The sequence below is a fragment of the Patagioenas fasciata genome, chromosome 3 (assembly GCF_037038585.1).
Source record: "Patagioenas fasciata isolate bPatFas1 chromosome 3, bPatFas1.hap1, whole genome shotgun sequence".
NCBI classification, from domain to species: domain Eukaryota; kingdom Metazoa; phylum Chordata; class Aves; order Columbiformes; family Columbidae; genus Patagioenas; species Patagioenas fasciata.
Window position 1 is genome coordinate 655675 of NC_092522.1, and position 25968 is coordinate 681642.

General features: G+C 50.1%; 1 protein-coding gene across 8 annotated transcripts in view; it reads left to right on the top strand.

Annotated features, from left to right (window-relative positions):
- The window catches only part of KIZ (kizuna centrosomal protein), a 110853-nt gene that overhangs the window by 81321 nt on the left and 3564 nt on the right, over positions 1-25968 (top strand). For 4 of the 8 annotated variants that reach the window (XM_071805582.1, XM_071805580.1, XM_071805583.1 and 1 more), the window contains 7 exons: positions 960-1052; positions 4296-4614; positions 6795-7008; positions 11918-12067; positions 13346-13478; positions 14639-14777; positions 21543-21642. In XM_071805582.1, the coding sequence (XP_071661683.1) occupies positions 960-1052; positions 4296-4614; positions 6795-7008; positions 11918-12067; positions 13346-13478; positions 14639-14777; positions 21543-21642 (1148 nt within the window). Of the gene's footprint in view, positions 1-958; positions 1053-4295; positions 4615-6794; positions 7009-11917; positions 12068-13345; positions 13479-14638; positions 14778-18141; positions 19052-21542; positions 21643-25968 lie in introns of those variants that run through there. The other 4 variants (XR_011738038.1, XR_011738037.1, XM_071805581.1 and 1 more) reach the window with 4 other exon arrangements.

The following is a 25968-nucleotide window of genomic DNA, read 5'->3' on the forward strand; positions in this document are numbered from 1 at the left end:
ATGCACAGAAAGAAATGATTACTGTTTTCCCTTTATATTTTGTGAATAGAGGGAGAATGCCCTTTAGGGGTGTTTTATCATAGCTATGTGCACAGTTTATTAGGTGGCTGTAGCTGGCAAAATTTCTTTCTGACGATTCCCTTTTTCTTTTTCCCCCCTGTGTTTGTGTGTCTGTGACTTGTACAGTAATTTGGGGAGTATAAGTAAATTCACTTCAGCTTTCAGGAAAATCCAGTAGTTATATGAGTTCATTCTGAGCAGCTTTAATTCTCATGTGGGTAGTTTTTGTTTCTTAAAACGTGTGTACGGTTTTCGGAGCAGCCTCCATTACCTGGGCAATAGCAGCACCCTTGGAGCGAAGCGCCGAGCTGGTTAAGTTAATTGTTTTAAAGATTTATTTTCGTGCGTATTACCTGATGCAGAATAGGTACTGAAGTGCTTTCATTCAGGGCCTGTGTAACTTGTTATTGGGGTTTACAATTACTAGCGAACGGGATTAATTATAGGTGCTGCCTGTGCGCGGCTCTTAAGCAGGAGTCCGACTCTGAATGCATTACATTCGGTCAATTAACCAGTGGAGTGGAGGTGAAGGCTTCTGCAGTTGTTTGTCAGGAACACTGCAGCAAGTTGCCTTTCATGCTGGGTTGCTCTTTACAACATCTGCCATGTGTCGTTCCTTGCAATGGCTCAGTGAGTTGTAAGGTGATGTATGGAAACCAAAGCCAAATTCTAAATGCGTATTAAAAACCTGCAGAAGATTGTGTGCAGGCCACGTCGTTTGTTTGGGGGAACAGAAGAATTAGGAGGAAATGGGATCTCTGGGTTTTGGCGTATTGTCCAAGTGAAAAGTGCTGCTAGGATGTTACATTTAAACGTTTGCAATTTGCAAAGTAATATTGTTGGTTTGTGGTGGGGGTTTTTTGCCTTCAGTTTTATGTAACAGATTTGTTCCCATTTAGGCCTGGTATGAAAGAGAAATTAAAAGGGCGTCATCACTTCGAGAGGGCGACTCGTCAGCGGCGGGTGGCAAGGAGGGAGCGGCCAGGGAGCAGGTAACGCGGAACGAGGGGGAACGGCGGTGGTTGTGCTGGGTGCTGAGCTCCGCTGGAGAGGTTGTGCTGAGTGCGCTCGGCGTGGCGCTTCTAGTGTGAAATAGCGTTTAGTGCCCGACTGAAGTAGAATAACCTGGGTACAAAGTGGAACTGGGATTAAAAAGTGGGGAGAACGGTTTAATTTAATCTGCGTTGGTTTTTATAGCTACTGTGCCAAATAGCGTGAAAATAGTCTTGACTGAGAGGAAGTATTAATGAATGATACAGTTTTTTAATGCAGCACCTGATTCCTACAGCATATTTATAATTTTGTGCATTTTGACCTTTTCTCAGAAGCAGCAAAAGGATTGCGTATCTGAGTAACAGACAAAAAGACTGACAAGGAATACTTAAATGTATTCCGCTATATATCTGCAGTAATGCAGGCTTCTAATCCCTCCTCCTATCTCCATATAAATGATACAGTTCAAGACCACGGCTGTTTTCTTCACTAAAAGCGGCAAAGCTCTTTCAGATGAAATGTCTGAAAACATCTTGTAATAACTTGGAGCATGCTGGCAAGAGTAGTCACTTGTGACTGTGTGCGAAACCCCCTCAGCCGCCGATATTGTAATGGCAGGCCGGCCGCGCCGCTCCATTATTCAGAGGAGCCAGCGGCGCGCTGGTCCCCGAGGCTGCCGCATTCATTAAGGAAAGCTTACGGGGCTGAAAGCTGGGAACAGATGATAACGGGATATGATTTTCATATTTAATGCATTCCTTGGAAGAGTATGTGTGCTGCAGATTGATAGAAGAATCAACTGCTACTTTACTAAAAGACTTTCTAGTTTGCCCTATAGCTACCGATGGAATCATTCAGCCAAGAAATTAACTTTTCCTCCTTTTACCTGCTTTATGTATCTGCTAAGCAGGCTGCCTGGCTGCCAGTAAATGTTATTATGCAGTTAAATGTTTGGTATTTAAGACTCTTATCAGAAAAGAAACAGAGGCCACACTATTTTGTTTTTATAGTAGGAGGAAGGTTTTTGGTTTTCTTTCTTCAGTGCATTAGCAGTTGTTAATCTGAGTTTATAGCAAGTTTTCCCCACAGATTAAAAAGTTAAAAACCTTGAATTTAGAGCATTCTTTAAACTGTTATATACAAAGCAATGAACCCGAGCAACCTTGACCTATATAAGCAGGCCTCCAGCAGTTTGCCAATTACGTTTTCAATTCAGATGTTCATGACAAGGTGAGTTTATTTTGAATGCTAGATTTTTCAATTAAAAGCCGTCGGTGTAGGAGATGTGATTTCTAACCTGTGGAAAAGTTCACAGAAATAACAGAACATCAAAGGCTCGCGATGCGACTTAGGCTTTTAGAAACTGTTAGCAGGTTTGGGCAGTACAAGAACTCGGTGCGTACCCAATTGTGTCACTTTGTGCTGCATTACAGTCAATAGCTTGATTGTGGACTCTTTCCTCCTCTGTCCCCTTTTTTCCCCTTCTTGTCTCCCTCCGTAAATGCAAAGGTAACTTCAACTAAATTTTGTGTACTTTTGCCTCGTCTGTGTGCAGTGTCTAAAATCTTATCCTGCACCTCCTTTTTCTCATTTTGGCCTTGTTGTGCCCGTTTCCTACCACCTTCAGTGGGAATATCTGCGGGGGGCAGAGCGCCCTTGCCCAGAAGGGGTCTCGGCAGGTGACAGTGACGCCTGGTGCCGGCAGAAGATGAGCCCTGGTTCCACCACCTCTCCCTCGTGTGGGACTCTGCTGCCGGGGAGACCAGACCCTTGTGTAACTCCTGATGGGAGGGGTTTTATTTCTTATCTTGCCATACTTTTGCTTTGAGAATGCAAAGGCAGTGAAGAGAGGTGATTTTCCTGCAGGCAGAGAGGAGCGCGTTAGATGTGAGTCTGCTATGACTGCGCCAGGCACTCGTACCTGTCTCAATTGCCTTTGTTTTGGAACACTGCGTCCAGGAGCTGTGACATCCAGAAAGTGCTTGCCAGATGCGTTTTAAAGCAGCAAATCCAAGCCCTGAAAAGTAATTAGGAGGAACCCGAGAGTGGTGGTGATGGAATAAGCTGTGAACTTAATCAGAGTAGCAAACCTTTACTCTTTCTTAAAATAACTTCACGGCTTTTTGTTCTGCTTCTTGTTACGTGGAATTTGAGCTTTTTCTAATGAAACGTGGTCACAGACTAGACAAGATGCCTTTGTTTGCTTTAAGCTGGGCTTGGCAGCCGACTTTGTGTGGCAAGAAGAGGTCAGGCAATCAAAGAGAGGAGAGAGGTGTGGAGGTGACTGTAAATTGTCCCGCTGTGATTTGGGGCTGAAAAGTAAGCCCTGCTTAGTATGAGCAATGGTATTACGGTAGCTAATTTTGGCTTTGCATAAACTGGCGGTGACCTTTCAGTAGTAGTGGTGGCAGTAGCCACTACTCCTAATTTGTTCCGATGGAGTAGGTTTACAAAGAAAAAAAGGCAAGTATGAAAACACTGGCATTTAGAACCAGAGTGGTTATACTGTTGCAACTGGTTTTATGTGGGTTCAACAGTTCTTGGATCAAAGTGCCATTCAAAACTTTTCTGCTTGGTGCGCATGGCTTCCTCGTGGAAAATGTGATTTCTCCTCCGTGGTGTTATCTGAGCAGCCGTTCTTCCTCTTTGGTGTGATTCAACAGGCAGGAAAGAGCAGAAGGAGAGCAATGAATACAGTGATTTTTGCCCCGTTCTCGTGGCCTCGCAGCTGTGCTGTGGCCACCGCAGTGCGTCCCGATGCTGAGTTTGGCTTCAGGGTGCTGTGGCACCGGAACCACGGGCACAGTCGCCCACAGGGTTCCACTCCAGTCGGGAACGTCAGTGTTTTCAGTGATTTCAGTGGGTAGATGGAAGTATCATGGTTTGGTGCAGGGTCTTCTTAAGCCTTTGCAGGAGTCTAATGCTCCAAGTTTGCCTGTTTGTAAAAACCAGCTACAGTTTAGATTAGTTTGAGTCCTTCATGTATTTCGGTCCCTGTTAGCTGGCTTGGGGGTCCGGTGCGCTTTTTGGCTCATGGAGCTTCCATTGAGGTCCAAGCCTTTGTTTTCACACTGGGATGCAAGAAATGAGCGTCAAATGTTTGTGTAACAGCAATACTATACAAAATAATTGAATTCTGTGACCTTTCTCTCCCCAGAAGCCAACATGCAATCCTCTAGAAGCTCCGTTTGCAAGGCAGTGCCTGTTTGTTCCCTGAGCTGTCCCCTGCCTGTGTTTTGCAGGTGCTGCGGGCTGGGCGCCCATCAGTTGTCAGCACCAGGGCCGCCGTCTCGCCCGCCGGGGCTTCGGGTGCGCTGCAGAGACCCCTCCAACCCACAGAGAGCCGCTCGGCGCCCGGCCTGTCCCTGTGCTCTCCATCGCTCGGAGGGCTCGGTCCGCACGGCAGAAGTGCTGATTTAGGGAGCGGCGCATCAGCGGAGGGAGCAGTGAGTTTCCGGGACCCGGCAGCTGGTGAGGAAAGCTCCAAGCAGCCCATCTCCTCAGCATCCGACCCCAAACCAGGCTCCCCGGAGGAGGGACGGCTGCGGGGAAGCGTCCCAGGTACAGCAGCACATGCCCGTGGCTCTGCCTGGTGCTGGGCCATGCTTGTCCCAACCCACATGGTTTCCCTGTGTGTGTTGCACCCTGGTTAAAGCACAGCAGCGCTCTCTTTTTCTCTTTTCTTTTGAGTGTGTTTGCTCCCGGGCCGCTCATCCGGAGAGGCCAGGGCTTGCTGGGGGCTGCACCTGTGCAGCTCCACTCTCAGAAAGGGAAGACTTCTTCAGTGCTGTCCCGAAGTAGTCTCAGCCTCATTTTAAGAGCTTTAATGTGAACCTGCTTCACTGGCACAGTCAGTCACTTCTGGTTTGAGTTGATTTCCTTTTCCCTCAAATGCATTTGCTCGACAATCCATCCGTTTCTGAAACGGGATTTGGCAGCGCCAGCTGAGGGTCGGTCAGCGTGGCCGGGTTGCCTGGTGCTGGTTCTCTGGCGGTGCCCAGGCAGGCGGTGCAGGCCTCTCAGCCCGGACGCTGCTGCTCCGGACAACACGCGCTTCACACAGAATCACACAATCTATGTCCTCTTTCCCCATCTTGACCAAATGTGTTCTCTCCCATTTGACTGGCCTGGTTACTTCATTTGAAGTAAGCTAATGGGTGTGTTTTTGAAGTCACAGTGACAAAGATTCGTCGCAAAGTAACAGTTTATTCCTGTTTTATAAGACTTTGCAGAAATACTCTCCCCTGCCTTGCCAGTTAACATAGCAATTTTCAACTTAGGCTGGTCTTCCAAGCCCCGTAACAATTGTGAAAATGGAGCTCTTTATAACGGAAACTGGCGGCAACCCTAATGATGCAGGGACTCGGGCTCTCCTGTAGTGATGGTGGGTTTTTTATGGAGGAAAGCTGGCATCCCCATCAGATGATCTTCTGTGCTACTTCTTGGGGCTTTTCTGGCATCTTCTTCCTTGAGTTCTTTTTCCGATCGTTTTTCTTTCCCTGAGGAATTTATTTGCCTCTCATTTTCTTTCATCTGCTGCGTTTGCCCCTTTTCCATTTGATGAAAGCTGGAAGGAGCCCAGCCGAGCCCGTGGGGAGGGCCGCGGTGACCAGCGCCGTGCCAGGGAAAGAGACGCGCGTTTAATTTCTGGAATGTGGTATCTCTGCCTTCAGAGGAGCTCTGCAGTCGGGTTCAAAATCAAAACGAGCTTGTTTCAAACGGCGCGGTAATCACCTCAGACCGCCTGGGGGGCTTTTTATGTCTGTGCGCTGCCAAGCGCGTGTTGTGCGGCTGCTGTGCGCAGGGACCGCTCGCTCGGCCCCGCACAGCCCGACCCTCCGCGGTGCGGACGCCGGCAGCTGCTGGAGCCGCTCGGCTCTGCCGTACCTGGAGCGGCGGGGAGCAAATCCCCTTCCCCAGGGTTCCCACCCCTCAAGGTGGAGAAACCCCCCTGTCCTCTCCATCCTGGTTTCCAGCAGGCGGAGCGGTGACATTTCTGGTGCACGCGCTTCCTTCACACATCGGAAAGCGCTCTAGGAGAGCCCATCCTGGCAGCAGCTGCTCTTTGGCATAAACCATAAGGGATTCAGTTCCAGTGAAAGCCCGTGACCAAGACCAGCAGAAACGCTGGTGCTGTGGCGTTAGCAGGTGTGAGGATGCTGCTCCATTTAAACCCATGGTGAATTTTATTCAAAACGGGGGATTTCTGCAGCAGTACTAATTTGTTACAGCACTAGCTGGTCCATTAACTTTTGGCATTCTATAAAAAGATAAGTAGCGTGTATCTGTCGTCTCAGAAGCATGATTCAGCCCTGTGCTCTCCTCCTTTAGAGCAGGCAATTAGCGTGCAGAGTTTGAAAGCCTCCAGGCACGCATTTCTTCTGCAAGGTTTAAAAAACGTGTATGGCAGTAGCCTTCCCAGATGCACTTTTTTCTCTTAAGAAAAGCTTTTTCCATCTTGCCTGCTTCATGGTTCCTGCAGAGATGATTTAGTGAAGTAGCTGGTGTCTTGATTTGGGGAGCGCCAGGTTTGTCCCCAGCGCCGCAGATGCTGAGCCTGCCCGGACTCCCCCTTGCGAGAGCAGCGCAGAAGGACAAGGGGCCCTGGGCAGGGAAGCCCACCCTGAAGGGAGAGCACAGGGATGGAGGCTCCTCTTCGCTCTTAGTTTAATTCCCTGTGCTGTGATGTACTCCTTGGTCCTGTTGATGTGTTGAAATGATTGTTTTTATTAAATTTCCAGGACCAAAGCCTCTCCTGAGTACCCGGTGGCCTTGTGAGGCGGCGAGCAGGGAGAGCAGCGCTGAGCCCCCCATCCCCATGAGCACGGAGGAGGTGATACCGCGGGGACCGGCCTTGCCAGCGGCCGGCGGGGAGCGGGGCAGGGCCGCCTGTGCTGCGCAGGGCCCCCCACTGCACCCCCAGACCCTGCCCTGGGCCCGCTCAGCACCGCACAGGTATGTCCGGCTGTCTGTCTCTGCCTGTACTCGTTCCTCAGTGGTGGGAGGCCCTTTCACTAAAGCTCACACACACCTGGGCAAATTTCTTGTGTATTTAGTATCTCGCTACCTCTGCGCTAGTGCTTCAATGGCTTCAGGTAACTCGGTCAGACTTGGGGAAGGTTAAAATGCTTGTTAAAATGCAATCAACAGCCTTTAAATGTAAGCCAATCTTATTTCAACAAGTTGATTTAATAGTACCTTTAACTTACCGAACAGCATGTTTTGTGAGGATTAAAACTGCTAGTCAGATAAATTCCTTGAGCTTTTTGTTTGGAAATAGCAGAGGGAGAATGGGGAAAGCACGACACAGAGATGCTCGTCTTGTCCCTCACAGCCACATGAAAGCGGTGGGGTTTGGTGACATCTGCAATACCGAGTACCAGCTGCAGATCAATCACAGCTGGGTTCTCAGCCGTGCGATGCCCTGGGCAGACGGGGCATTGTGTCCCCATCCTGGCAGGGCCGTGTCCACCGTGGGACGGTGCGGGGTTTGCCCAGGTCGCATGGCAGCGCTGGCTCTGCTCCCATGCCAAGTGCTGTCACCCTCCCTGCGTCCCCACCTTCTGTACCCATTGCAGCAGGACCGGCCCTCCTGCCCCATCCCTGTGTGCTGGGGAGCGACCATGGACGAAAGAGAAGGAGTTTTGGTTGTTTGCAGCTTTTTAGTCTGCTTAATGCATTTATTCTTCCTGCATTCATGTGCGTGTTGTATTAGGTACTGATTTCAACATTAGTTTGTGTTTTAATAGATGACAGTTGAGCAGAAACTAGTAGTCATCAATATACACTTTGCAACTTTATCATTTCACATTTGCATCAGACTGTTTGCTATGGAAACATCATCTAATTTACATCTAAATAGCTTTTACCCAGTTTTTCTTTGTGTACCACCTGTTAATCATAACACTTTGTGGGGAAGCTGCGTAGAGTACCTGCCTTTGCGAGAGAAGTCAGAGCTGAGCGATGCTAATTTAACCTTTTGTTCGCTCCCTGGCGATGCCTCGCTGCTCGTGAACTGATGAAAATATTGTGCAATGCTCTTGAAGCCCAGCTAAATTATACGGAAGGTTTCACTGCTCGCATTATCTGCGGAGCACGGCTGCAACCAAACGCGGAGGTTTCCTCTCGCATTGTGCCAGGCTCAATGCCTCCTTTCCTCAAGGCCACGCAAGTGGGATCGCCACTGGTAGCTGTTTCTGCAGAACAGATACGGATTGTAATTTGTTTTACCTGAAAATTAAAATGCAGATGAACTCTGCGAGGTGGCAGGTGGGGAAGGTCTCGGGAGAGGATAAGCAGCCTTCGTGCTGTGGCGCTTGTAGCAGGTGGGCTTTCCATGGCCTCTTCCCAGTGCGTGTGAAGTGCAACGAGCACGCTCGAGTCTTGCCAAGTAATTCATGAGCTCAAAATGTTGGGGAAAAGTTTCCAGGTTGTTAGTAGGCAAATTTCAATTACGTAAACTGCGACTTTTTTGAGTCTGAAGATATACCACAGATTCACAAAATGAATATCGCAGGTCTTGCGATGTCCCTTCGGTCTGTGCGGTTTTCTCTCACGGAATTCCTGTGCTGGCTGAAGAAATACACCGAGTTACGCGAAACTCTGCATATTTGTGCTCTTAAATGGAACGGTCTTTAGCGCGGACCTTCCCGATGCGGCCGTGTCGCTGCCGCGGCACCTGCACACAGCACCGTCCCTCGCCTGTGGTCTTTGGGCCCTTCAGGCGCTTTTAGTGCCCTGTTTGATGTTAGGCAGAGTGGGGAAGGGGAAAGGAGCTCTGGTGTGCGGGGATCCGAGCTCACCCAAAAGGCGAAACAAAACCCTTGGTGCATGTCAGGAAGTCACAAGTTTTTATTTTGGGATAAAATCTCTTTCCGACCTGACTGCAGAAATACCATTGCGTTTTGTTTGGTTGGTTTTTTTCCCTACAGCGTTTGCAGGTCATATTAATATTTTACCTCTGGGTGTGTTCAGGCTAATTTCAGATGGCCTTTTCCAGCTAGAGGAATGGCCATCATGCTAACCTCATCAGGTTATTAACCAGAGAAAGGTGAAGTTGCGATGAGAGGTTGTTTACTGTAAGCTTTGTGCCTTGGTCACAGTTCTCAGCAGGGTGCTGGGATTTTGCTGCCTTATTTCCTGAAATATTCATTTTCAGTGACTCAGCTCGGTGTTTTGGAGCGCTGCCGGCGGCTGCGTTCATCAGGGCTGTACATGCACCTCTCAGAGCCATGCGAGAGCCCCATTGTGTGTCTTCCATCCATCCTGCAGCCCATTCCCCGCTGGCGAGCAGGGCCTTGCTTGGGGCTCCCTGAGGACGCCCCCATTCCCCTGCGCCAGGTGAATTCAGCCCATGGCTCCGGTCCTCGGCTGCTCGTTGCTGCTCTGAGCTGCTGAACCGGAGGTGAAAGGCTCCGTATCCTCTTACCATTCCTTGCAGCACCCGGCCCTTTCTTTAAGGGCTTAAACCCGGGGGGAGCGAGGGTCTGGGAGCATTAGCGCAGAGAAAGATGATGACTATTTTAAGGCCTGTGCTGAGGGGGTGGAAAAAGGCAGAGCTTATGCCTGTGCTGCTTCAGCTGCATTGAAGAGGACTTAGCACAGATGGATTGTGCATTACAAAATGTAACACATAATTCAAGCTGTCAGCTTAATCAGACTGTTTCCAGGAAGCAACCTGTAAAAGAGAAGGACCTCTTGTTTGCTGACCTCTGATCCGTAGCCTGCTGCAGATTGTCATACATTTTGTTTTTCTTTATGTTGGTGTCCCTTCCTTCCCCTTCCCTTTTTATTATTGTATCCCTCTCGAGTGGCACCCTGGAAGGACCACCCAGGGGGAGGAAAACAATGGGAAACGAGCCGGCCGCTAAAATACAGGGTTTGTGAGCCTGGGGGAAAAGAAAAAGCGCTGTTTAACTGCATATGTGATCTCCCTGGTATTGTTTTGCTTATTAAATGTCTAGGAAACTCGACTAAATTCACTGCAGTTCTCACTTAATTGTTCGCTGTTGCCTAACAGCCCAGTGGAAAACACAACTTCTGGTGTAGTGTAACACGGCTGTAAAAATCACGCAAGTTTCTGTGCACAGAGACTTTGACTTGAGGGAGTGTAAGCCAGGGTTAACTGTGTAAATATGTCAGCTTCTGCATGCAGAAAACCGAATCATCTTTCTTTTGGCTGTGGGGGCGCAGGCCCAGCTGGGCCTTGCTGGTGAGACCTGGCCTGGGAAGCCCCCACAAAGCAGGCAGGGCTGGGCCTGAATAGCCATTTACACCTCTGTTGGAGGATTAGCCTGCAGATTGTTTCAGTGGTTAAGTCCTCATTTGCATCATTATAGAGGTGCAGCTTCATCAGAACCCCTCTGAGGTCCCCGTTATGTCCCCGTACCTGTAGGTGGTCACCAGATTTATTCCGATTGTGGAGGTGAAGGAATTAAACTACCGGGCACGGGGTAATTTCAATGCAGTGTCTCGCGCCCTGCCTGATTTTGGGGTGATCTGTTTGCTCGTGTGCTCTTTTCTTTCTGCAGAGCTTAAGCAGCGCGATTGTTGCGGTTGGCTCTGAAAGGCTGCAGCGGGGGGGGTGTTTTTGCAGCTGGGGTGGGTTGTGGCAGCTGGGTCCCCCCCTTCGGCCCGGCGTGCGGGGTGTCTCCCCGGTCGCCCCCTTCGGCCCGGCGTGCGGGGTGCCTCCCCGGTCTCCCCCGGCCCGGTGACGCTGGCAGGACGGCTCCGGGCGCTGTGGCTCATCGAGGACGCGGTGCTGAGGAGCCCCCGACGCTGGGCACCATACCAGGGTGGACATGCAGGGACTGCAGGCATGGCGGAGCTGCTCAGGTTAACGTGCTTCCCCACGAGCTGCCACCTTCCCGCTGCCCCTGCCTTCACCCTGTCCCCATATTCTTGCTCGCTGCTGTTCATCCGATGTGGTGCTTGTGATCGTTTTGTCCTTGATTGCTCACGCGCTTCTGGCTGGGTTTGGGTCAGCGATGGCGAGAGGCCGTTACCGAGCAGCTTTGCAGGAGCCTGTTGAGATTTGAGCCGGGGTCCTCGCTCTGGCGGTGACAAATGGCCGGTGCTCCTGCAAACAAACACTGCCTCCCGCCCCTTCCCCGTTCTAATGGCACTGGAGAGCTGAAATATGGCACTTAGAAATGAGTACGCAAATTACTCCAACAAATACTCGTTCTTAAATGTGACGCTTTTTGCGGTCTTGCTCTGCAGATCCCTTAGGTGAAATAAATACTTCTTTCCAAGAATGAGAGCATCCTCTTAGCTACTGATGCTGTTATGATTTACTGAAGTAGACAGGAAAAAAGCAAACCAAAATTTCTTCTTCGAGGTAAAAGAGCAAAGAGAATTGCCGAAACCCACGTGTTCACAAAACTGGGGTCAGAGTGCCCCTCTGCAGCAGGGACTCTCAATTACAAGAACTGGGAAAGTCTTTGTAATTTTCTGTTAAATTATATGTCAACCTCCGTAAACTGGGATTCTCATAAGCACATGGTGGTTTGAGGATTTCCAGGGAATTAGGAGGAAGGGTTCCCAAACCGGCCTGGCCCCCCGGCCCAGCTGGAGATGGTTCCTGGGCCGGCAGGACCAGGCCGAGTGGCGGTGTCGCCGAGCGGCGGTGTCACCGAGCGCACGGTGCGGGTCCCCTCTCCCGGCAAACAGCGAAGGCGTGATGCTAAACCTGGCGTTCGACCTCCCTGGCCTGTCCGCAGCTTTTGAGGATGTCGGTCCCCCTGGGCTGTCCCAGTGCTCACCCCATTAGCCAGGAGAAGCGTTAGAGATTCTGCCTCCCAAATGCTGCTGGCTGGCTGGGCTTTAAATAAACATTGCATGTAATACCTGCTTTATTTTGCAGCTTTTGTACCGGGGCTGGCGACCTTGAAGCGCGCGAGGCAGCCGTCCTTCATCAGCTCCGGGCTTTATTCCCAGGCGCGCCGAATGGCTGCCTCCCACCTGAGAAAACACTCCACGCTGAAGGTAGAGCAGCGCGTGAGAGGCAAACCAGGTACTGCAGACACAGAACTCGCCCGTGGGTGTGATTAACATCCTTGCCTTTCCTTTCCTCCCCCGGCCAGCGCTGCCTCCGGTGCAGAGAGCGCAGACCCAGGGCCAGACCTCGGATCGCACTGCAGAATAAAGATGTCTGAGTGCTGATCTTTATGCATCTCGGCAGCAGCCGTGCGACTCAAAATGAGAACATTAAGCAAGTTCAGTTATTTTCCGCTCCCTCCGCTGGTGGTGAATCTTATTCTGCTGGGCAGCGCTGGGGCCGGGTCCTCCCGCCTCACCCAGCCTGCAGCATCTCCCACCCGCGCAGGGAGGGAAACCTGTTCACTCCAGACACCTCCTAACCACTGATTTCTGTGACTTCATTTTTCACATGAGTCTCAGACATGTAAGGATGGGGAATGTAATTTTGAGAAGCAAATTATTTTTCTGTGAAGCGGAAGATGCACATGGCCTTTAAAAACAGTAAGCTGCGGTTATTCAAAACGTTTTGTTGGGTTTTTTCTTTCCTGTGCATATGTCACAAGGACAAGTGAGAATAGGGGTTTTTTTTGAAGGTCTCTTTAATGCAATAATGAAAACAATTTCCGTTCTTTTTTACTTAGCTTCTGTCTAGACCTTCTTGTGTGCTACAGGCTCAGCAGCGCTCGAGTGTTAGCAGGATCGGGGCACTTGTGAGCCCTGAAGAATGGTCTATTTAACTATACCTGCTTCTCCTCGCGAGAATGATATGCCTGTGAGCACTAATACGTTCTTGTATTTCCTGAATGGCTTCTTAGGGACAAACACTTGTGGAGTTAATTGGAATTCACTCCTCTGTCAGTGAAACTTCATTGGAGCAACTGGAAAAACAAACATCTTTGGCAAACAAGATTTTGGTATTTATATTTTCTGCTTTAGAAGAGAAGGCACTTTTGCTGAAGAAAAATAATAACAAGAATTCTGGGGGAGAAAGGAGAAAAGACAAACCTGGAGTGTCTGGCGTATGCCCGAGGCTGCAGAAAAGGTTCAGTGTCCCCTGACCCCCAGTCTCGGGACGGACCCAGGGGACAGAGGTGACTGTGGTCACACCACCCACCCTCCCTGTGTCTGCTGAAGTCACAGGTGACTTCTTGTGTTGTCCACTCAGGACATTCTTAGAAGAACAAGTGTGAATCAAGGGCGAAACGTGCAATGGCTTTTCCCACCGCACGCTGACCCCCTTGCCCAGATAAACGCGTCCTGCGTGGGTCGATGTGCGTGGGTGTCCCGCTGACCGTGCTCGTGTTCCTTTCAGACCGGAGCAGCGGGAGGCGGCCGTGCTGCAGACCCACCTGAGCAACCACGCCAAGCACCAGGCTCAGCTCCCGGAGGAGGTGTCCGAGATGTTGGAGCGCCTGCTGCTCTCCGAGGGGGCGCAGGACGGCCAGGTTGGCACTTGTACTGATAACCTCTGGGTCAGTGGCACCTGGAGATGGATTTGCACCCTGGAGGCCAGGCAGGCCCTGCGCTGCCCTCGCCGTCCGCCCTGTGGGCTGCGAGGGGACCCACGGGCGGGCTGCGGTCGTTAACCAGCCCTGGGACGGCTGGGGGGGGGTCGGGGACAATGCGAGTTCTGCGGTTGTCTTGGGGCAGACACGTACCACGCTTCAGGCAGCGAAGGCCTCCAGGAGGGTGTCTGTTTTTCACCCTTCAAACCAGTTATTTATTTAAACAAGTTCATATATTTGCTGTGGTGCAAATTTATCACAAGGCTTATATCATCTGTCTCTGTAGCTCAGTAGCTTTTCATCATGAATGATGTATTTCTTTCTTTTAAACAGAGTTATGTTTGGTACACTGAACACGCAGAACACTTTACAAATAGCGTGCTCATTTTTTAAAACGTGAATGCAAAAGGTTATAAACTAACTTAAAAAAATGTTGGCGTTCTGCAGACCCGCGGGTACCCTGACCCCTTTACTGGCAGCCCCGAGCAGGGTCCTGTCCCCGCTGCCGGGGACCGGGATAAGTCATTTGTATTCTGTCCTTACAACTCTCAGTTGAGTGGAGGCGATGAGCAAGGGATGTATCACTGCCTTGGTGACAGATGAACAAATACCCTACATAAATTTATAATTGCTTGTAAAAACTTTTACAAAGTCAAAGCTCAGTAACACCAGCTTTATGGGTGAATATATGCAGTAATAATCTGTATTGCTACACGCTGTTGTGGCCCACACATATGCATTTAACATTTATATTGCTTATTAAGTGGATGCAGTCAATTAACATAATGCAGGACGCATCCTCTACTGTGAAACACCTTATTTTCAAGCAGGCTTTGCTTACCCTGAATGCGTGAAGCAGGGAATACTGAGGATGTCCAGAAAACCTAGAGATTGAAAGAATAAGTCGAAGTTTGTGTTGCTTCAAGGCAGAACGCAATTCCTGAGCTGGTGCCGATTTACCTCGGAGGTAATTTACCATGTAACAAAACCGCTCTGGAAACTGATGACACCGTGAAGCACAGATGAGCCGAAATGTATGTTGGCGAATGCTTGAGGTGACGGGTAATAGGCCTGTGGTTTTTGTATTTCTAACGCTGCAGGCTGCCCCGGAGGAGCGCACGGACAGGTCACCTGCGCAGAGCGCCGAGCCGTCCCGCAGCTCGCCCTGCGGCCCACGGGACGGCGGGGACCCGGCGGCGAAGCAGGCGCCCCAGCTGGCCCGCGGCACTGCGGAGCGAGGTAACGCGCCCAGGGCCAGCCGTGTGCGCCGGCGCTGTCCTTCCCTCTGGGGGTGGATTCGCCATCCAGATCCGCAGGGGACTGCGCTACAGCCGCTGGCGGATTAATGTGTGTTTGTAATGAACTTGAGGGGATTTTGCTGAGTATCTCAGTGTCGTTTGTCCTGCTCGTTACCTCTTAAGATGAGCGATACCTATTGTGACAAGTTTTTTCCTGCAGGAGTAGCAAAGCAAACCTTGTGGCGGCTATTAAATATGGATCTGTAGGCGTGCACGTATTTATAAACTGCCTGCATTTAGAAGTTGTGCCGTATCTTCATTGCCCCTTATGATAAAGCCAGACTGCAGAATAACTTTTCAAAACCAGAAGGGTTCATTTTGAGAAAGGTGTACCGTGCCGTTTCAGAGCTTAGAAGGTGAGCGTGTCTGTGAAAACCCAGTTAATTTCTTTAGATAAGGAACTAATATGTTAGTCTGGCGTAATAACTGGCAACGGCAGCTCGCTGGGTCTGCTCTGGGAGCATCCCTTCCATCAAAGTCAGGAAGAGACAGGCAATTAGCTTGCAGCGCTCTTTACACAGCAAATGTAAACACGCTGCGCTGGGCCTCCTAAATTCACGCCGCTTTCATCCGCGGAGGAGACGGAGACTTTGATTTAAGCTAATTTTCCGCAGCCGGTATGATATACGCTGCCGCTGTCGGGCTGCCGGACGAGATCGCAGAGTTACTGTGGGCTGTTTGTTTCCTAAATCCCATCGGGTCTTAAATAATTTAAGACATTTGGTTAGCTCATCCTTTTCTCTGGCAGCTACAGAGAGGCAGCCCAGCCTCGCCTGCCAGGAAAGTTCACAGTAGGCGCCTCTTTCAAGAACGGTAATGGATAGTTTAGATCAATAAACAAGAGATAACAAAAGTGAGAAATTAAAGGGAGTAGGGCTTAAAAGCAAACAAACCGGTCTGATCAGTGCGGCTTTGAAATGGGTTTCATTATGGTGTGTTCACATCCAGAAGTCACAAGCTGGTGTGAAGATGAGAGCAAGGAAGAAAGCGTGGTCGAAAAGATTGCTATTGCAGGTAGAAGTCAGGGCTGCATATTAACCTCGAATCCAGTATTCAACTTGATTATATAATCAAAACATGGCATTTTAGTGGTCTGGGTCCACTAATAGTGAGTAAATTCAGCTACTACACAGTGAGCGCAGAGATTAAACATAAGATCATAAAGTCTGCGCTTACGTTAACATAAACCAAGATGGAAAATAACAGTGCCTATTTAATTCCTTGTAATCATGTTATACATTTAAACCGCGTGAATATCATGTCATTGAGCCTTTCAGGTCCCGGTATCGGTGTTACAAAGGTCAGCCTCCGTGGGGAAGATGCAGTAATTATACAGCAAACTACAGATGTTTCTGATTTGATTCTTTTATTTTCTCGAGTAATTGAATGTGTATCATTAGAATAAGCGCGGAAAGAGCCCCACTGGCCGGGGGCCGTGCCTGTGCTGTGCCTGTGCCGCGCTCACAAGCCGCCAGATAACACCGTGTTTCCCGCGGTCGGGTGTTCTCCAGGCGCGGGGTCCCGAGGCGCCGCTGCTTTTTGGGCCAGGCATCAGTAACACATCGGTATTCAGGGCAGGGCTCTTGCAACGAGTCCCAGTCTGCTTTCCCCTGATTTCGGAAAGTGCCGGGCTGCCTCCTTCTGAATGTTGATGTTTGGGTGAGTGTTTATTCATGCAGGTGTGTACCCCGGCAGAAGGGTGCGGGGGCAGCTGCTTATGCAACGCTCGCTGTTGCTTTGGGCTCTTTACGGCTTCAGAATAGCCTGTCTGCCGGAGAGCAATTCATTTCTCTACGGAGGTTTTCCTCTGCTGCTTTTCGAGCCTCATTTGCAGCTGAAATATAAACATGTGCTGCTTGTATTCCTGAGTTATACTGCAGCAATAATATTCCTATGTTAGTCCAATAAAACTTAGATGTATTTTTTTTTCTAGAGAGTAGAATGCTTTCCCTTTTCCTGCTTCTTGAAATGTTCTTCATCACACATGGCAACATGTTTTAAAACATGGATTGCATTGATTTTTCAGAGGAATTAAAAGCTAGTTTTGTATTTTTCATGAAACAACACACTTCTCACTTGAAAATTAATCTAAAATTTAGCACGTCTTGGTGTTGGCTTCGTGTTGTTTGTTGGTGAAGAGGATTCGAGTTGGAGGTCGAAGGATGGAGCAGCGTTGGGAGCGGAGGCTCCTCCAGCCCGTGTGGCTCAGGAGGGTGCTGGCCCCAAGTTCCCATCTCCCGGTGCCAGCGCCTCTGCTTTGCTTCTCCCACCTACAGTTTTGGCTCGTCGGTGCTGGTTGTAGCGATGGGTTTTCGTACAGATCTGTCGGGGAAGCCTCAGTTGCAGCTTTTTGTGCTGGGGACCCCGCGGGGCCGCTGCCTGCCTTGGGTGACACTCCCGTCCCCTTCTCCCGTGGGTTTCTGACCCCGTGGCCGTGCAGACATCGGCCATCCAAACAGCCTCCCGCTGACGCCCGTCGCTCCTGTTTGGAGCCCGCTCTCCCTGAACACGCTGTATTTACGGTTTGCTGCGGTGTGTTTTCGGGAGCCGGTGGTCACGCTGTCTCCAGGAGTGAGACTCTTCATATCTCACTTGAAAGCAAAGTTGCTCCTTTCAGCTCCGATTCATCTGTGGCCCGTGATCTTCTCCAGGCTTCTTGCTCTCTTCTGGCTCCTCACCCTTGCAGCCTGTTGCTTTTTTCCCTTTTGCTCATCATTATTTGCTGCAGGCTCTGGCCCTGGAGCACTGAAATTGTTCGGTGCCTAAAACGGAGGCAGCATCTCTGTGCGTTGTCCTTTAGGCTCAAGTTGGAGGTTTGGCTTTGTGTTTTCAGATGAACTGATATTTAATGTCCGTTCTATACGTGACCATTTTGCTGTACAACTTCTTCTAAGCTTAAGGGCTACGAACTTTGTTTTTTCTCAGTACTTGCTGCATTCTTTAAGGGCTTTAAGTGTTGGTTTGGAAGCCTTGGGGCTCCTGGGTTTTGATGGACTTGCCAGCGAGGGATGTGCTTCCAAGCAGCCCCTGTGCTGGCGCTTTACAAGTGCTTCTGTGGGCTTGGTTTAGTTGCCTTCTCCTCCAGAAGAGAACTGACCCGTGTGTTGATGTGGCTGTTCCGTGGGTGTCGAGCGGTGTTTGTGCGGGGAGAAGGTCTGTGCTGGGTCAGCGGGGTGTCCCCAGGGCCAGGCTGTGTGACAGCGTGGGACGCCGCTGGTCCCTGTCCCCAGGCCACACCGGACTGCGTCTGGGACGGTCCCACCAGTGATGAGCTGCCTATTAACAGCAGTCTCGTTTCACACCAGGTTGTGTGGGGATAGAGGAGGATTTGTGGACTCGTTCTCTCCGTGGATGCTTTGTTTTTTTACCTTGGGAGCACATGTAAAAGAGATTGTTCAGCTTTTTTGCTCTTCCTGAGGTAGGTGAATACTGTGATATTGAATCGAAAGGATAAAAACACATTGTTTGCTGTTTTGCTGGATGGCTCTTTAAGACTCTCATTTATGAGTAGGAACTGCTGATTTTATTGAAGGGGCGGGTTTGTTAAATGTAACAAAACCGGATTCTCCCCCTACCCTTCATTTATGTCATTGATTTAATTAGATGTTAAAGCTATAAAGCATTTTAATAAAAATGGTGTTACTTCTCCACTCATCAGGCTTCACTTTCACAACATCTCGAATGTCACCTTCCATCTGCTCTCCAGGTATAAAACCTGTTATGTTGAAGGAGGAAAAACCCTCTTAAGAAAAGGAAAAAAAAAAATCAGCCCTTTTTTAGATATCATAGGGGAACATGAAAGGGCACAACTCCCATTCTGCTTTCCTTTTTAGGTCACCAGTAATGAGCCAATAATCCCGCCAGCGCTTTTCCCGTGCCCACGCGTCCTTCCCGGTGAGGTCTTGCTTTGAGCTTGAAGTTAAAAGGTTCCCGAGGTTCCACTTGGAGTGCACTAATAAAGGCATTAATAAGTCCACCCAACTTTTCGCTTCATTTGATATCAACCCCTTCGCAGCTGCTGTTACAAGAAAAGTTCATCCGCGCGGGATTAATCGCTGCTGTTGTGGCCTCGCAGAACGAGCGTGGGACGGTGTAAAATTGCACGTTTTGCTTAAATTGGTTTGGATTGCGTACTCCTGCAGGTGACATTTCACACTGCTCGGCCGAAGTTCCTGGAAGAGCTCAGCTCAGCCTTTTGACAGCGATGGGTTCTGGGTGAGGATGCGTCCCTGTGGGGGCAGAGGCAGCAGCTCTGGCACCGTTATTGCTCCACGGGCATTTCCCGCGTCTGCTCTTGAGAGGACAGCGTCATACACTGGTCTATTATTACAATAAGAGTATTTCATCCTTTTTTGCATTTAAGGGAAGGGAGGAGATACTTGTTGGTATTTGACCTACCTCGGGGTACTGGTTGTGGCAGTGTTTGGCTCAGGTTTTCATTGGGTGTTTTTCCATCTCTTTGCTCTCCAAAGAGCACATCCCTCTATGGGGTTTGCGGTCTCCTTTCTCCTCTCTCAGGATGCAAGTTCCCCGCTTTCTGGGGTGTGTTAGTTCTGGTTGGTACGGGACCCAGCGGCCCAGCCTGTCCCTCTCAAGGCATTGCTGACTGTGAAGTGTAGTGACAGCTGCAGTACCCAAGCTGCTCACTGCTGCATTGCTGATAAAAGCAAAGTTCCTCTCGCTTGCATACGTGAGGAAGATGCAGGTACGCGTCTGGGCTGAGTCTGCAGAAGCACTGGGGTCTCTTGCCCCCCAGCTACCTCTGTTTGCATAGGGGATTGTTGATTGTTACCTGAAATAACGGATGATGGCTCCTGAGTGGCATACCTACGGAGAGTTCTCGTTCCTCTCCGGCTAGAGCAGCACCTGCTGCTTCTGCCGCTTACATACGCGCTTCTCACTTGGGTTGAAGGTTTCGTTTTTGCCCATAAACTGCGCGGGCTGTGCGTGAACCCCGTGACGAGCACAGCGGGATCTCCTTCCCAGCCTGCTCCTGAAAAACCAGCAGCCTCACCAGTTTCCTTTCCCACCTGCGGACATGCAGAGTCCGGCGCCTGGAGATCGTTCATAGAAAGGCGATGTGGTGTCTGCAGGTGACTCTTCTAGTGCTGGTTTTGGTGCTGAACAGCGTGGGGCTCTTCCTCGTGAGAGGGGCAGCACAGGTAGCAAAATGGAAATGCTGCAAGCGCAAGGCCAAGAGCCGCATTCCCTCTTCCTTTGCAGAAAATTGCATCGTGTCAGTCCTGCTGCTGCTGAAGTGGTTGGCTGTAAATTAACAGAGGCTGCAACCTCAGCCGTAGGGGGGACGCATGGAGAAAAGTCCATCTTCTCTGTGCTGGTCCAGTACGTTCTGGGTCAGAGATCGCTTCAGCCTGTTTTGTTCAGAGCAAAATCGTGTAAGCTGACATGAAAGCTGTGAGTGGAGTGTGTGTGATGAGGGGTATCGGGTCCCGTGCGGGTCCCAGCGGGCGGCACAGGCGGGGAGGAGGTGCCAGCAGAGCCGCGTTGTGCGGGACGCGCTCGCCGTTCGCTGCGGCTTCGCTGGAGCGGTTGGGTGAAGGACTTGTTCTGAACACCCCGAGTGGAGTTTGGAGCCAGGTGTGATGGAGTTTGTTCAGCTGCGTCTGCAGCACAGGCCGTCCAGCCCTGGTCGGTGCTTGGTCAGTGCCAACAATTAGGCCTTGTTTATCGTTTCACATAGATATGGGTATAGATATGGGTATAGATATGGGTATAGATATGGGTATAGATATGGGTATAGATATGGGTATAGATATGGGTATAGATATGGGTATAGATATGGGTATAGATATGGGTATAGATATGGGTATAGATATGGGTATAGATATGGGTATAGATATGGGTATAGATATGGGTATAGATATGGGTATAGATATGGGTATAGATATGGGTATAGATATGGGTATAGATATGGGTATAGATATGGGTATAGATATGGATGCAGTGGGATCTGTACTTGAGCATCGTGTTCTTTGGATTGAGTACAAAGATGAGCAATTGTGCAATTCCAGTGAATGAATTGATTTACCTCCTTTTTTGATTTTTAGATCAATCTCTATGGAATGGCAATGAGATACACAGGGTGGGGAGGGAGGGAAGAAAACCGTGGGTAAAGGAGTTTGGAATAGTTGAGTGTTTGGCTGTTTAAGGTGTAAAAATCCCAAGATTCGTGTCTCCCAAATGCAGCTCTATTGCAAGATAATGGTTGAAAATACTGCTGTGTCAAATAACACTACAAGAACTTTAACTATCTGAAACAATGGACGTTTAAAGGGAAGGAGAATGAAAATAGCCTGGCTTCCCAATTAACTAAAGTAAATGAGAACCTGAGCATTAAAAAAACCCAAGTAGAAAGACTTCAGAAATCCTTTAAGTTTTGCGTGGAGTTGCCATGACACAATACGGCTCGTAAGAGAATCTGTGTTTGCTCTTTTTTCCCAAAACGGGGTAAAACGTACAAAACCATCACTGTTCAGCAGAAATCATCATCCCGTGACTTGATCAACAGCAAGGGTGGCTGTTTTCCTCTGCTTTTCCCCCGATTTCCACCTGGTGTTGCGCAGACAGCTGTGCGGCTGCTGGGGACAGTGCTGGGATTGGGACTGGGACTGGTGCTGGGGACTGGTGCTGGGCCCTGGGTGCCAGCCCCTGCTGGAAGCTGACAGTCGCTGCTCTCACTTTGCAGGCAGGGGTGCTGGCGATAACGGCTCCAAAGCAAAAGGAAGCCAAGAAATGCGTTTGGAAACCAGTTCTTCCTCGAATGAAAGGAGTCCTCCCTTCCCAAGGTAAAGCTGTTCGATCCTTTAACACTTGAAATGCTGCTGTACAATGAGAAACACACAGAGAAAACCACTGAAGCTCCGATTATTTTATGTTGTTTTACTTGTTGTGGGGTTAAGGTTCATATTTGTTTATGTAAGGAAACATCTTAGTTCGGTGCACCTCAGAAAATATTTGCGCCAAAGCCAAGTATTGTTTTGCAGCTGTTGTTTTCTCATTTTAGGACTCAATTGCCATGTCAGTGAACCACAAATTAGCGCGTACAGCTGCTCTCAGTAGGGCTGCTCGGGGGCCACACAATGGGGCCGCTCAGGAGCGGGGCAGGCAGAAAACACTGATTCTTCAAGAAATAAAGTGCCGGGTTTCTCCTCCCTGTGCCTGGACAGCGCTTTTCACAGGCTGGGGGCTGGATTTGATATGGGGGTGCTTATAATGCACCTCGCTTGCTTTCAAGAGATGTTGGATTAATGGCCTCGCATGTACCAAAGGGTGCAGTTTGTTCTTATTTGTTTAAATGCTTTACACCATTACCGATGGGCTCAGTGTTGATGAGACACAACTCCAGTTCTGCGAACTTTGTCTAAAAATCCCAGTGTTTCTATAATTCTTCCAGTCCCGTAACTAAAGCGAAGCTGTGATATGGTATTGATGAATGACATTCGTGCTTTTGCTTAGGATTAATTCTTACGGTTTTACATTCAAGCTATTTTTGTTTGCTTGTTTTCCCAGTTTGTCCAGAACTGTCTTTGTTGCAAATGGTGCTACCTTATGGTATGAAATGCAAGAGTGCTCCTATATCTGTATTTTCAAACATTCAGATTTTGGTCATTGACTGAAGGCCCAGGGCAGCAGGAGCAGAGCCAGGCCCTGAAGAACTTGCTTCCAGGATCACCATTAAGCATCTGAATAAAATACGTAGAGTTTAAAATGAAGTTGGTTTTTATTCTTCAGAGAAAGTCTCCAAGGTTGTTCCCCTTGGATGTGGCAGTGCTTGCTAATAACGCCTTTGGTGCCTTCTGCATTTTTCAGATGCTGTTCATATGGCCTGCATGGCTTTTTTGCTATTTCTTTCAAATTCTGATTTGCGATACATTTTAAAATAATTCAGTCTGCCCTGTAATTTGGTGCCTTTCAGCGCTGAGGAGCGAGCGTGCTTCACGCGCCGATACACGACCATGCTGCTTTAGGAAAGGGAGTCTCTTCAAGCGGCTCGAAGTCACAAGTGAGTCACAAAACCCCACAGGCTCACGGAGCCGCGGTGGTTGGGTGACACGGAGCCGCGGTGGTTGGGTGACACGGAGCCGCGGTGGTTGGGTGACACGGAGCCGCGGTGGTTGGGTGACACGGAGCCGCAGTGGTTGGGTGACAGCCCCGGCAGTGGGACACTGTGGGCCACACAGCAGAGGTTTGCAGGACACGGTGTGGTTCCCTTGCTCGCTGGATCAGAGGTTTGCAGGACACGGCGCGGTTCCCTCGCTCTCTGGAGGGGATCAGAGGTTTGCAGGACACGGCACGGTTCCCTCGCTCTCTGGAGGGGATCAGAGGTTTGCAGGACACGGTGTGGTTCCCTCGCTCGCTGGATCAGAGGTTTGCAGGACACGGTGCGGTTCCCTCGCTCTCTGGAGGGGATCAGAGGTTTGCAGGACACGGCGCGGTTCCCTCGCTCTCTGGAGGGGATCAGAGGTTTGCAGGACACGGTGCGGTTCCCTCGCTCTCTGGAGGGGATCAGAGGTTTGCAGGACACGGCGCGGTTCCCTCGCTCTCTGGAGGGGAGCAGAGGTTTGCAGGACACGGTGCGGTTCCCTCGCTCTCTGGAGGGGATCAGAGGTTTGCAGGACACGGCGCGGTTCCCTCGCTCTCTGGAGGGGAGCAGAGGTTTGCAGGACACGGTGCGGTTCCCTCGCTCTCTGGAGGGGATCAGAGGTTTGCAGGACACGGCGCGGTTCCCTCGCTCTCTGGAGGGGAGCAGAGGTTTGCAGGACACGGTGCGGTTCCCTCGCTCTCTGGAGGGGATCAGAGGTTTGCAGGACATGGTGCGGTTCCCTCGCTCTCTGGAGGGGAGCAGAGCGGATCAGAGGTTTGCAGGACATGGTGCGGTTCCCTCGCTCTCTGGAGGGGAGCAGAGCGGATCAGAGGTTTGCAGGACACGGTGCGGTTCCCTCGCTCGCGCTGCGCCCGCCGCAGTCACTCCTGGGCTTTATTGCTTTGACAAGTGGTCTCGAAACGCGGTACTTGAGAATCAGCGTAACTGCGCGGGGCTGCGCCCGTACTTCTATAAATTCTTCTTTGCCGCGATTTGTCACCGAGCTGATGAGTGACCCCGGCAAGGACCCCGCTGGACCCAAATACAAAACATGGCTCCTCTGATGTCCTCCAGACAATAATTATGATGTGCCAGTTAAGCCCAAACTACAGCTGAGGGATTTTACTTTAAAGCGGAGGCTCGGGCGCAAAAATGCATTTATAGCTCTTTGTCTGGCACCTCATTATGTGTGGGCCTGATTCATTAAGTAATTGGTTTGCAGTTGTTTACATGAGTATTAAGGCTTTCTATTCAGCAGCCTTTGAGAGATACATTGTGCAAATGTTGCATGTTATGAATGCGCAATGAGGGGCCGGGGCCCGGTCCCATTGGCCAAACACTGCGCTCTCTTGAAAAGCAGGAGAAAGAGATTGGGTGCTGCTTTGCATAGCAATGACTTTCTTAATAAGCTTTACAGATTAATACACACAAGCTATAAAAGATGCAAAGAGATACTCTTAGCACATTTATACATGCTCATTTCACTATTATGGTACTGGAGACGGGAAGAATTGAGGGCTTTCATATTCGCTTTTTCAGTGCATGTCTTCAGTGCATGAGACTTAATAGAATCCGATGTTTATTGTATTATAAATCACGGGGAAGTAGGCAGATCTGCAACAGTTTATTATTAAAGATTCTTTCAATGTAAATCTTTTTCTGCCATTGTATTTCCTACAGCAAAATCATTTTGTGGTTGAGTGGGGATGAAAGGCATAATGTACGAAGGAGTGAGTCTTAATAGGAAGCTGCTCTCTGAGTAAAGACCACTTGTTCCCTTTTGTTCGGCGGTGCATGCCAGAGCTTCCTCTCCTCAGCAATGTCCTCCTGCTCGGCCCCAGCTGCAGAACGCTTCTCCTGCCTTTACGTTACCGAGAGAAGGTTCACGGTCGCTCGGGGACGGTATCGGGAGTCAGGAGCGGGTGTCCCCAGCGCCGTGTGTGGCATCGCCGCGCTGCAGCCGTGGCCGCGGCCGGTGGGGGTCACTCGCTTGCTGGGTAATTCCCCGCCTTTGAGAAGAGCAGTTTAGGGGTTTCTTTTACTTGTTTGCGCTGTCTCATTGCAAAATAATCTGGAGATTAAAGTTGCGTCATCAGCTGAGAACCAAAGAACAATTTTAATTTGCGACGACGTAAACACGGTGTAAAGTATTTTAAACTTTGATTAATCTGTCTTCGGGAAGTAATCCGGCCTGCTCTCTGAGGGCTGGTTTTTAGTCGAAAGCTGTCCGTACCAAACACAGATGTAATGATATGCAAATAAAAATGGGCAGATTATAATTCATCCTCTTAATTATTCCTGGGGGTGATGTTCCGCACCGAGGTGTCCTGGCCAGCGGGGGGCACTCGGGCTCCGCGCATCCCCACAACACCAGTGGGACGCAGTGTGTCCCCCAGCAAAACCAGTGGGGCACCGTGCATCTCCAGAACACCAGTGGGGCACCGTGTGTGCCCCAGTGGAACACCCCCCAGTAAAATCAGTGGGACGCCACGCATCCCCCAGCAAAACCAGTTCAACACCACGCATCCCCAGCAGAACCAGGGGCCCGTGCTGAGCTGGCTGGGCGCAGCCTGCCCTGGCCGGGGTGCGGGAGCGCTGGGGGCTGCACTGCACCCGGGACTGAGCCGTGTCCCGTGGGTTCATCCTCCTGCCGCACCTTGGCTCTCTGGGCGCTCCTGGGAGAAGCTGGCTGTAAATTCGGGCGATTTTCTGATGTTATGATGTTTCTGTGCACTTTGTTTCCTAAACCCTACGACGCAGTTGGTGCAGGAGCAGTGGCGTTGCAGCAGGGGTGCTCTGAATATCGGCGAGGAATGGATGGATTGCAGGGAGAGGCAACAGCGTCTCCCCAAACCCGCCGCCTTTGCGCAGAGGAAATCGAGTTTACTCCTGCAGTGAGGTGCAGCTAAACAGGGAATGGTCTGAAACGTAACTCAATCTACATATTTGTATGCTAAACCAAACATATCCAGAGTGTAATTACTTAAATGGGATAGTGTTACTGCAGTTCTGCCATGGTGAATGGAGC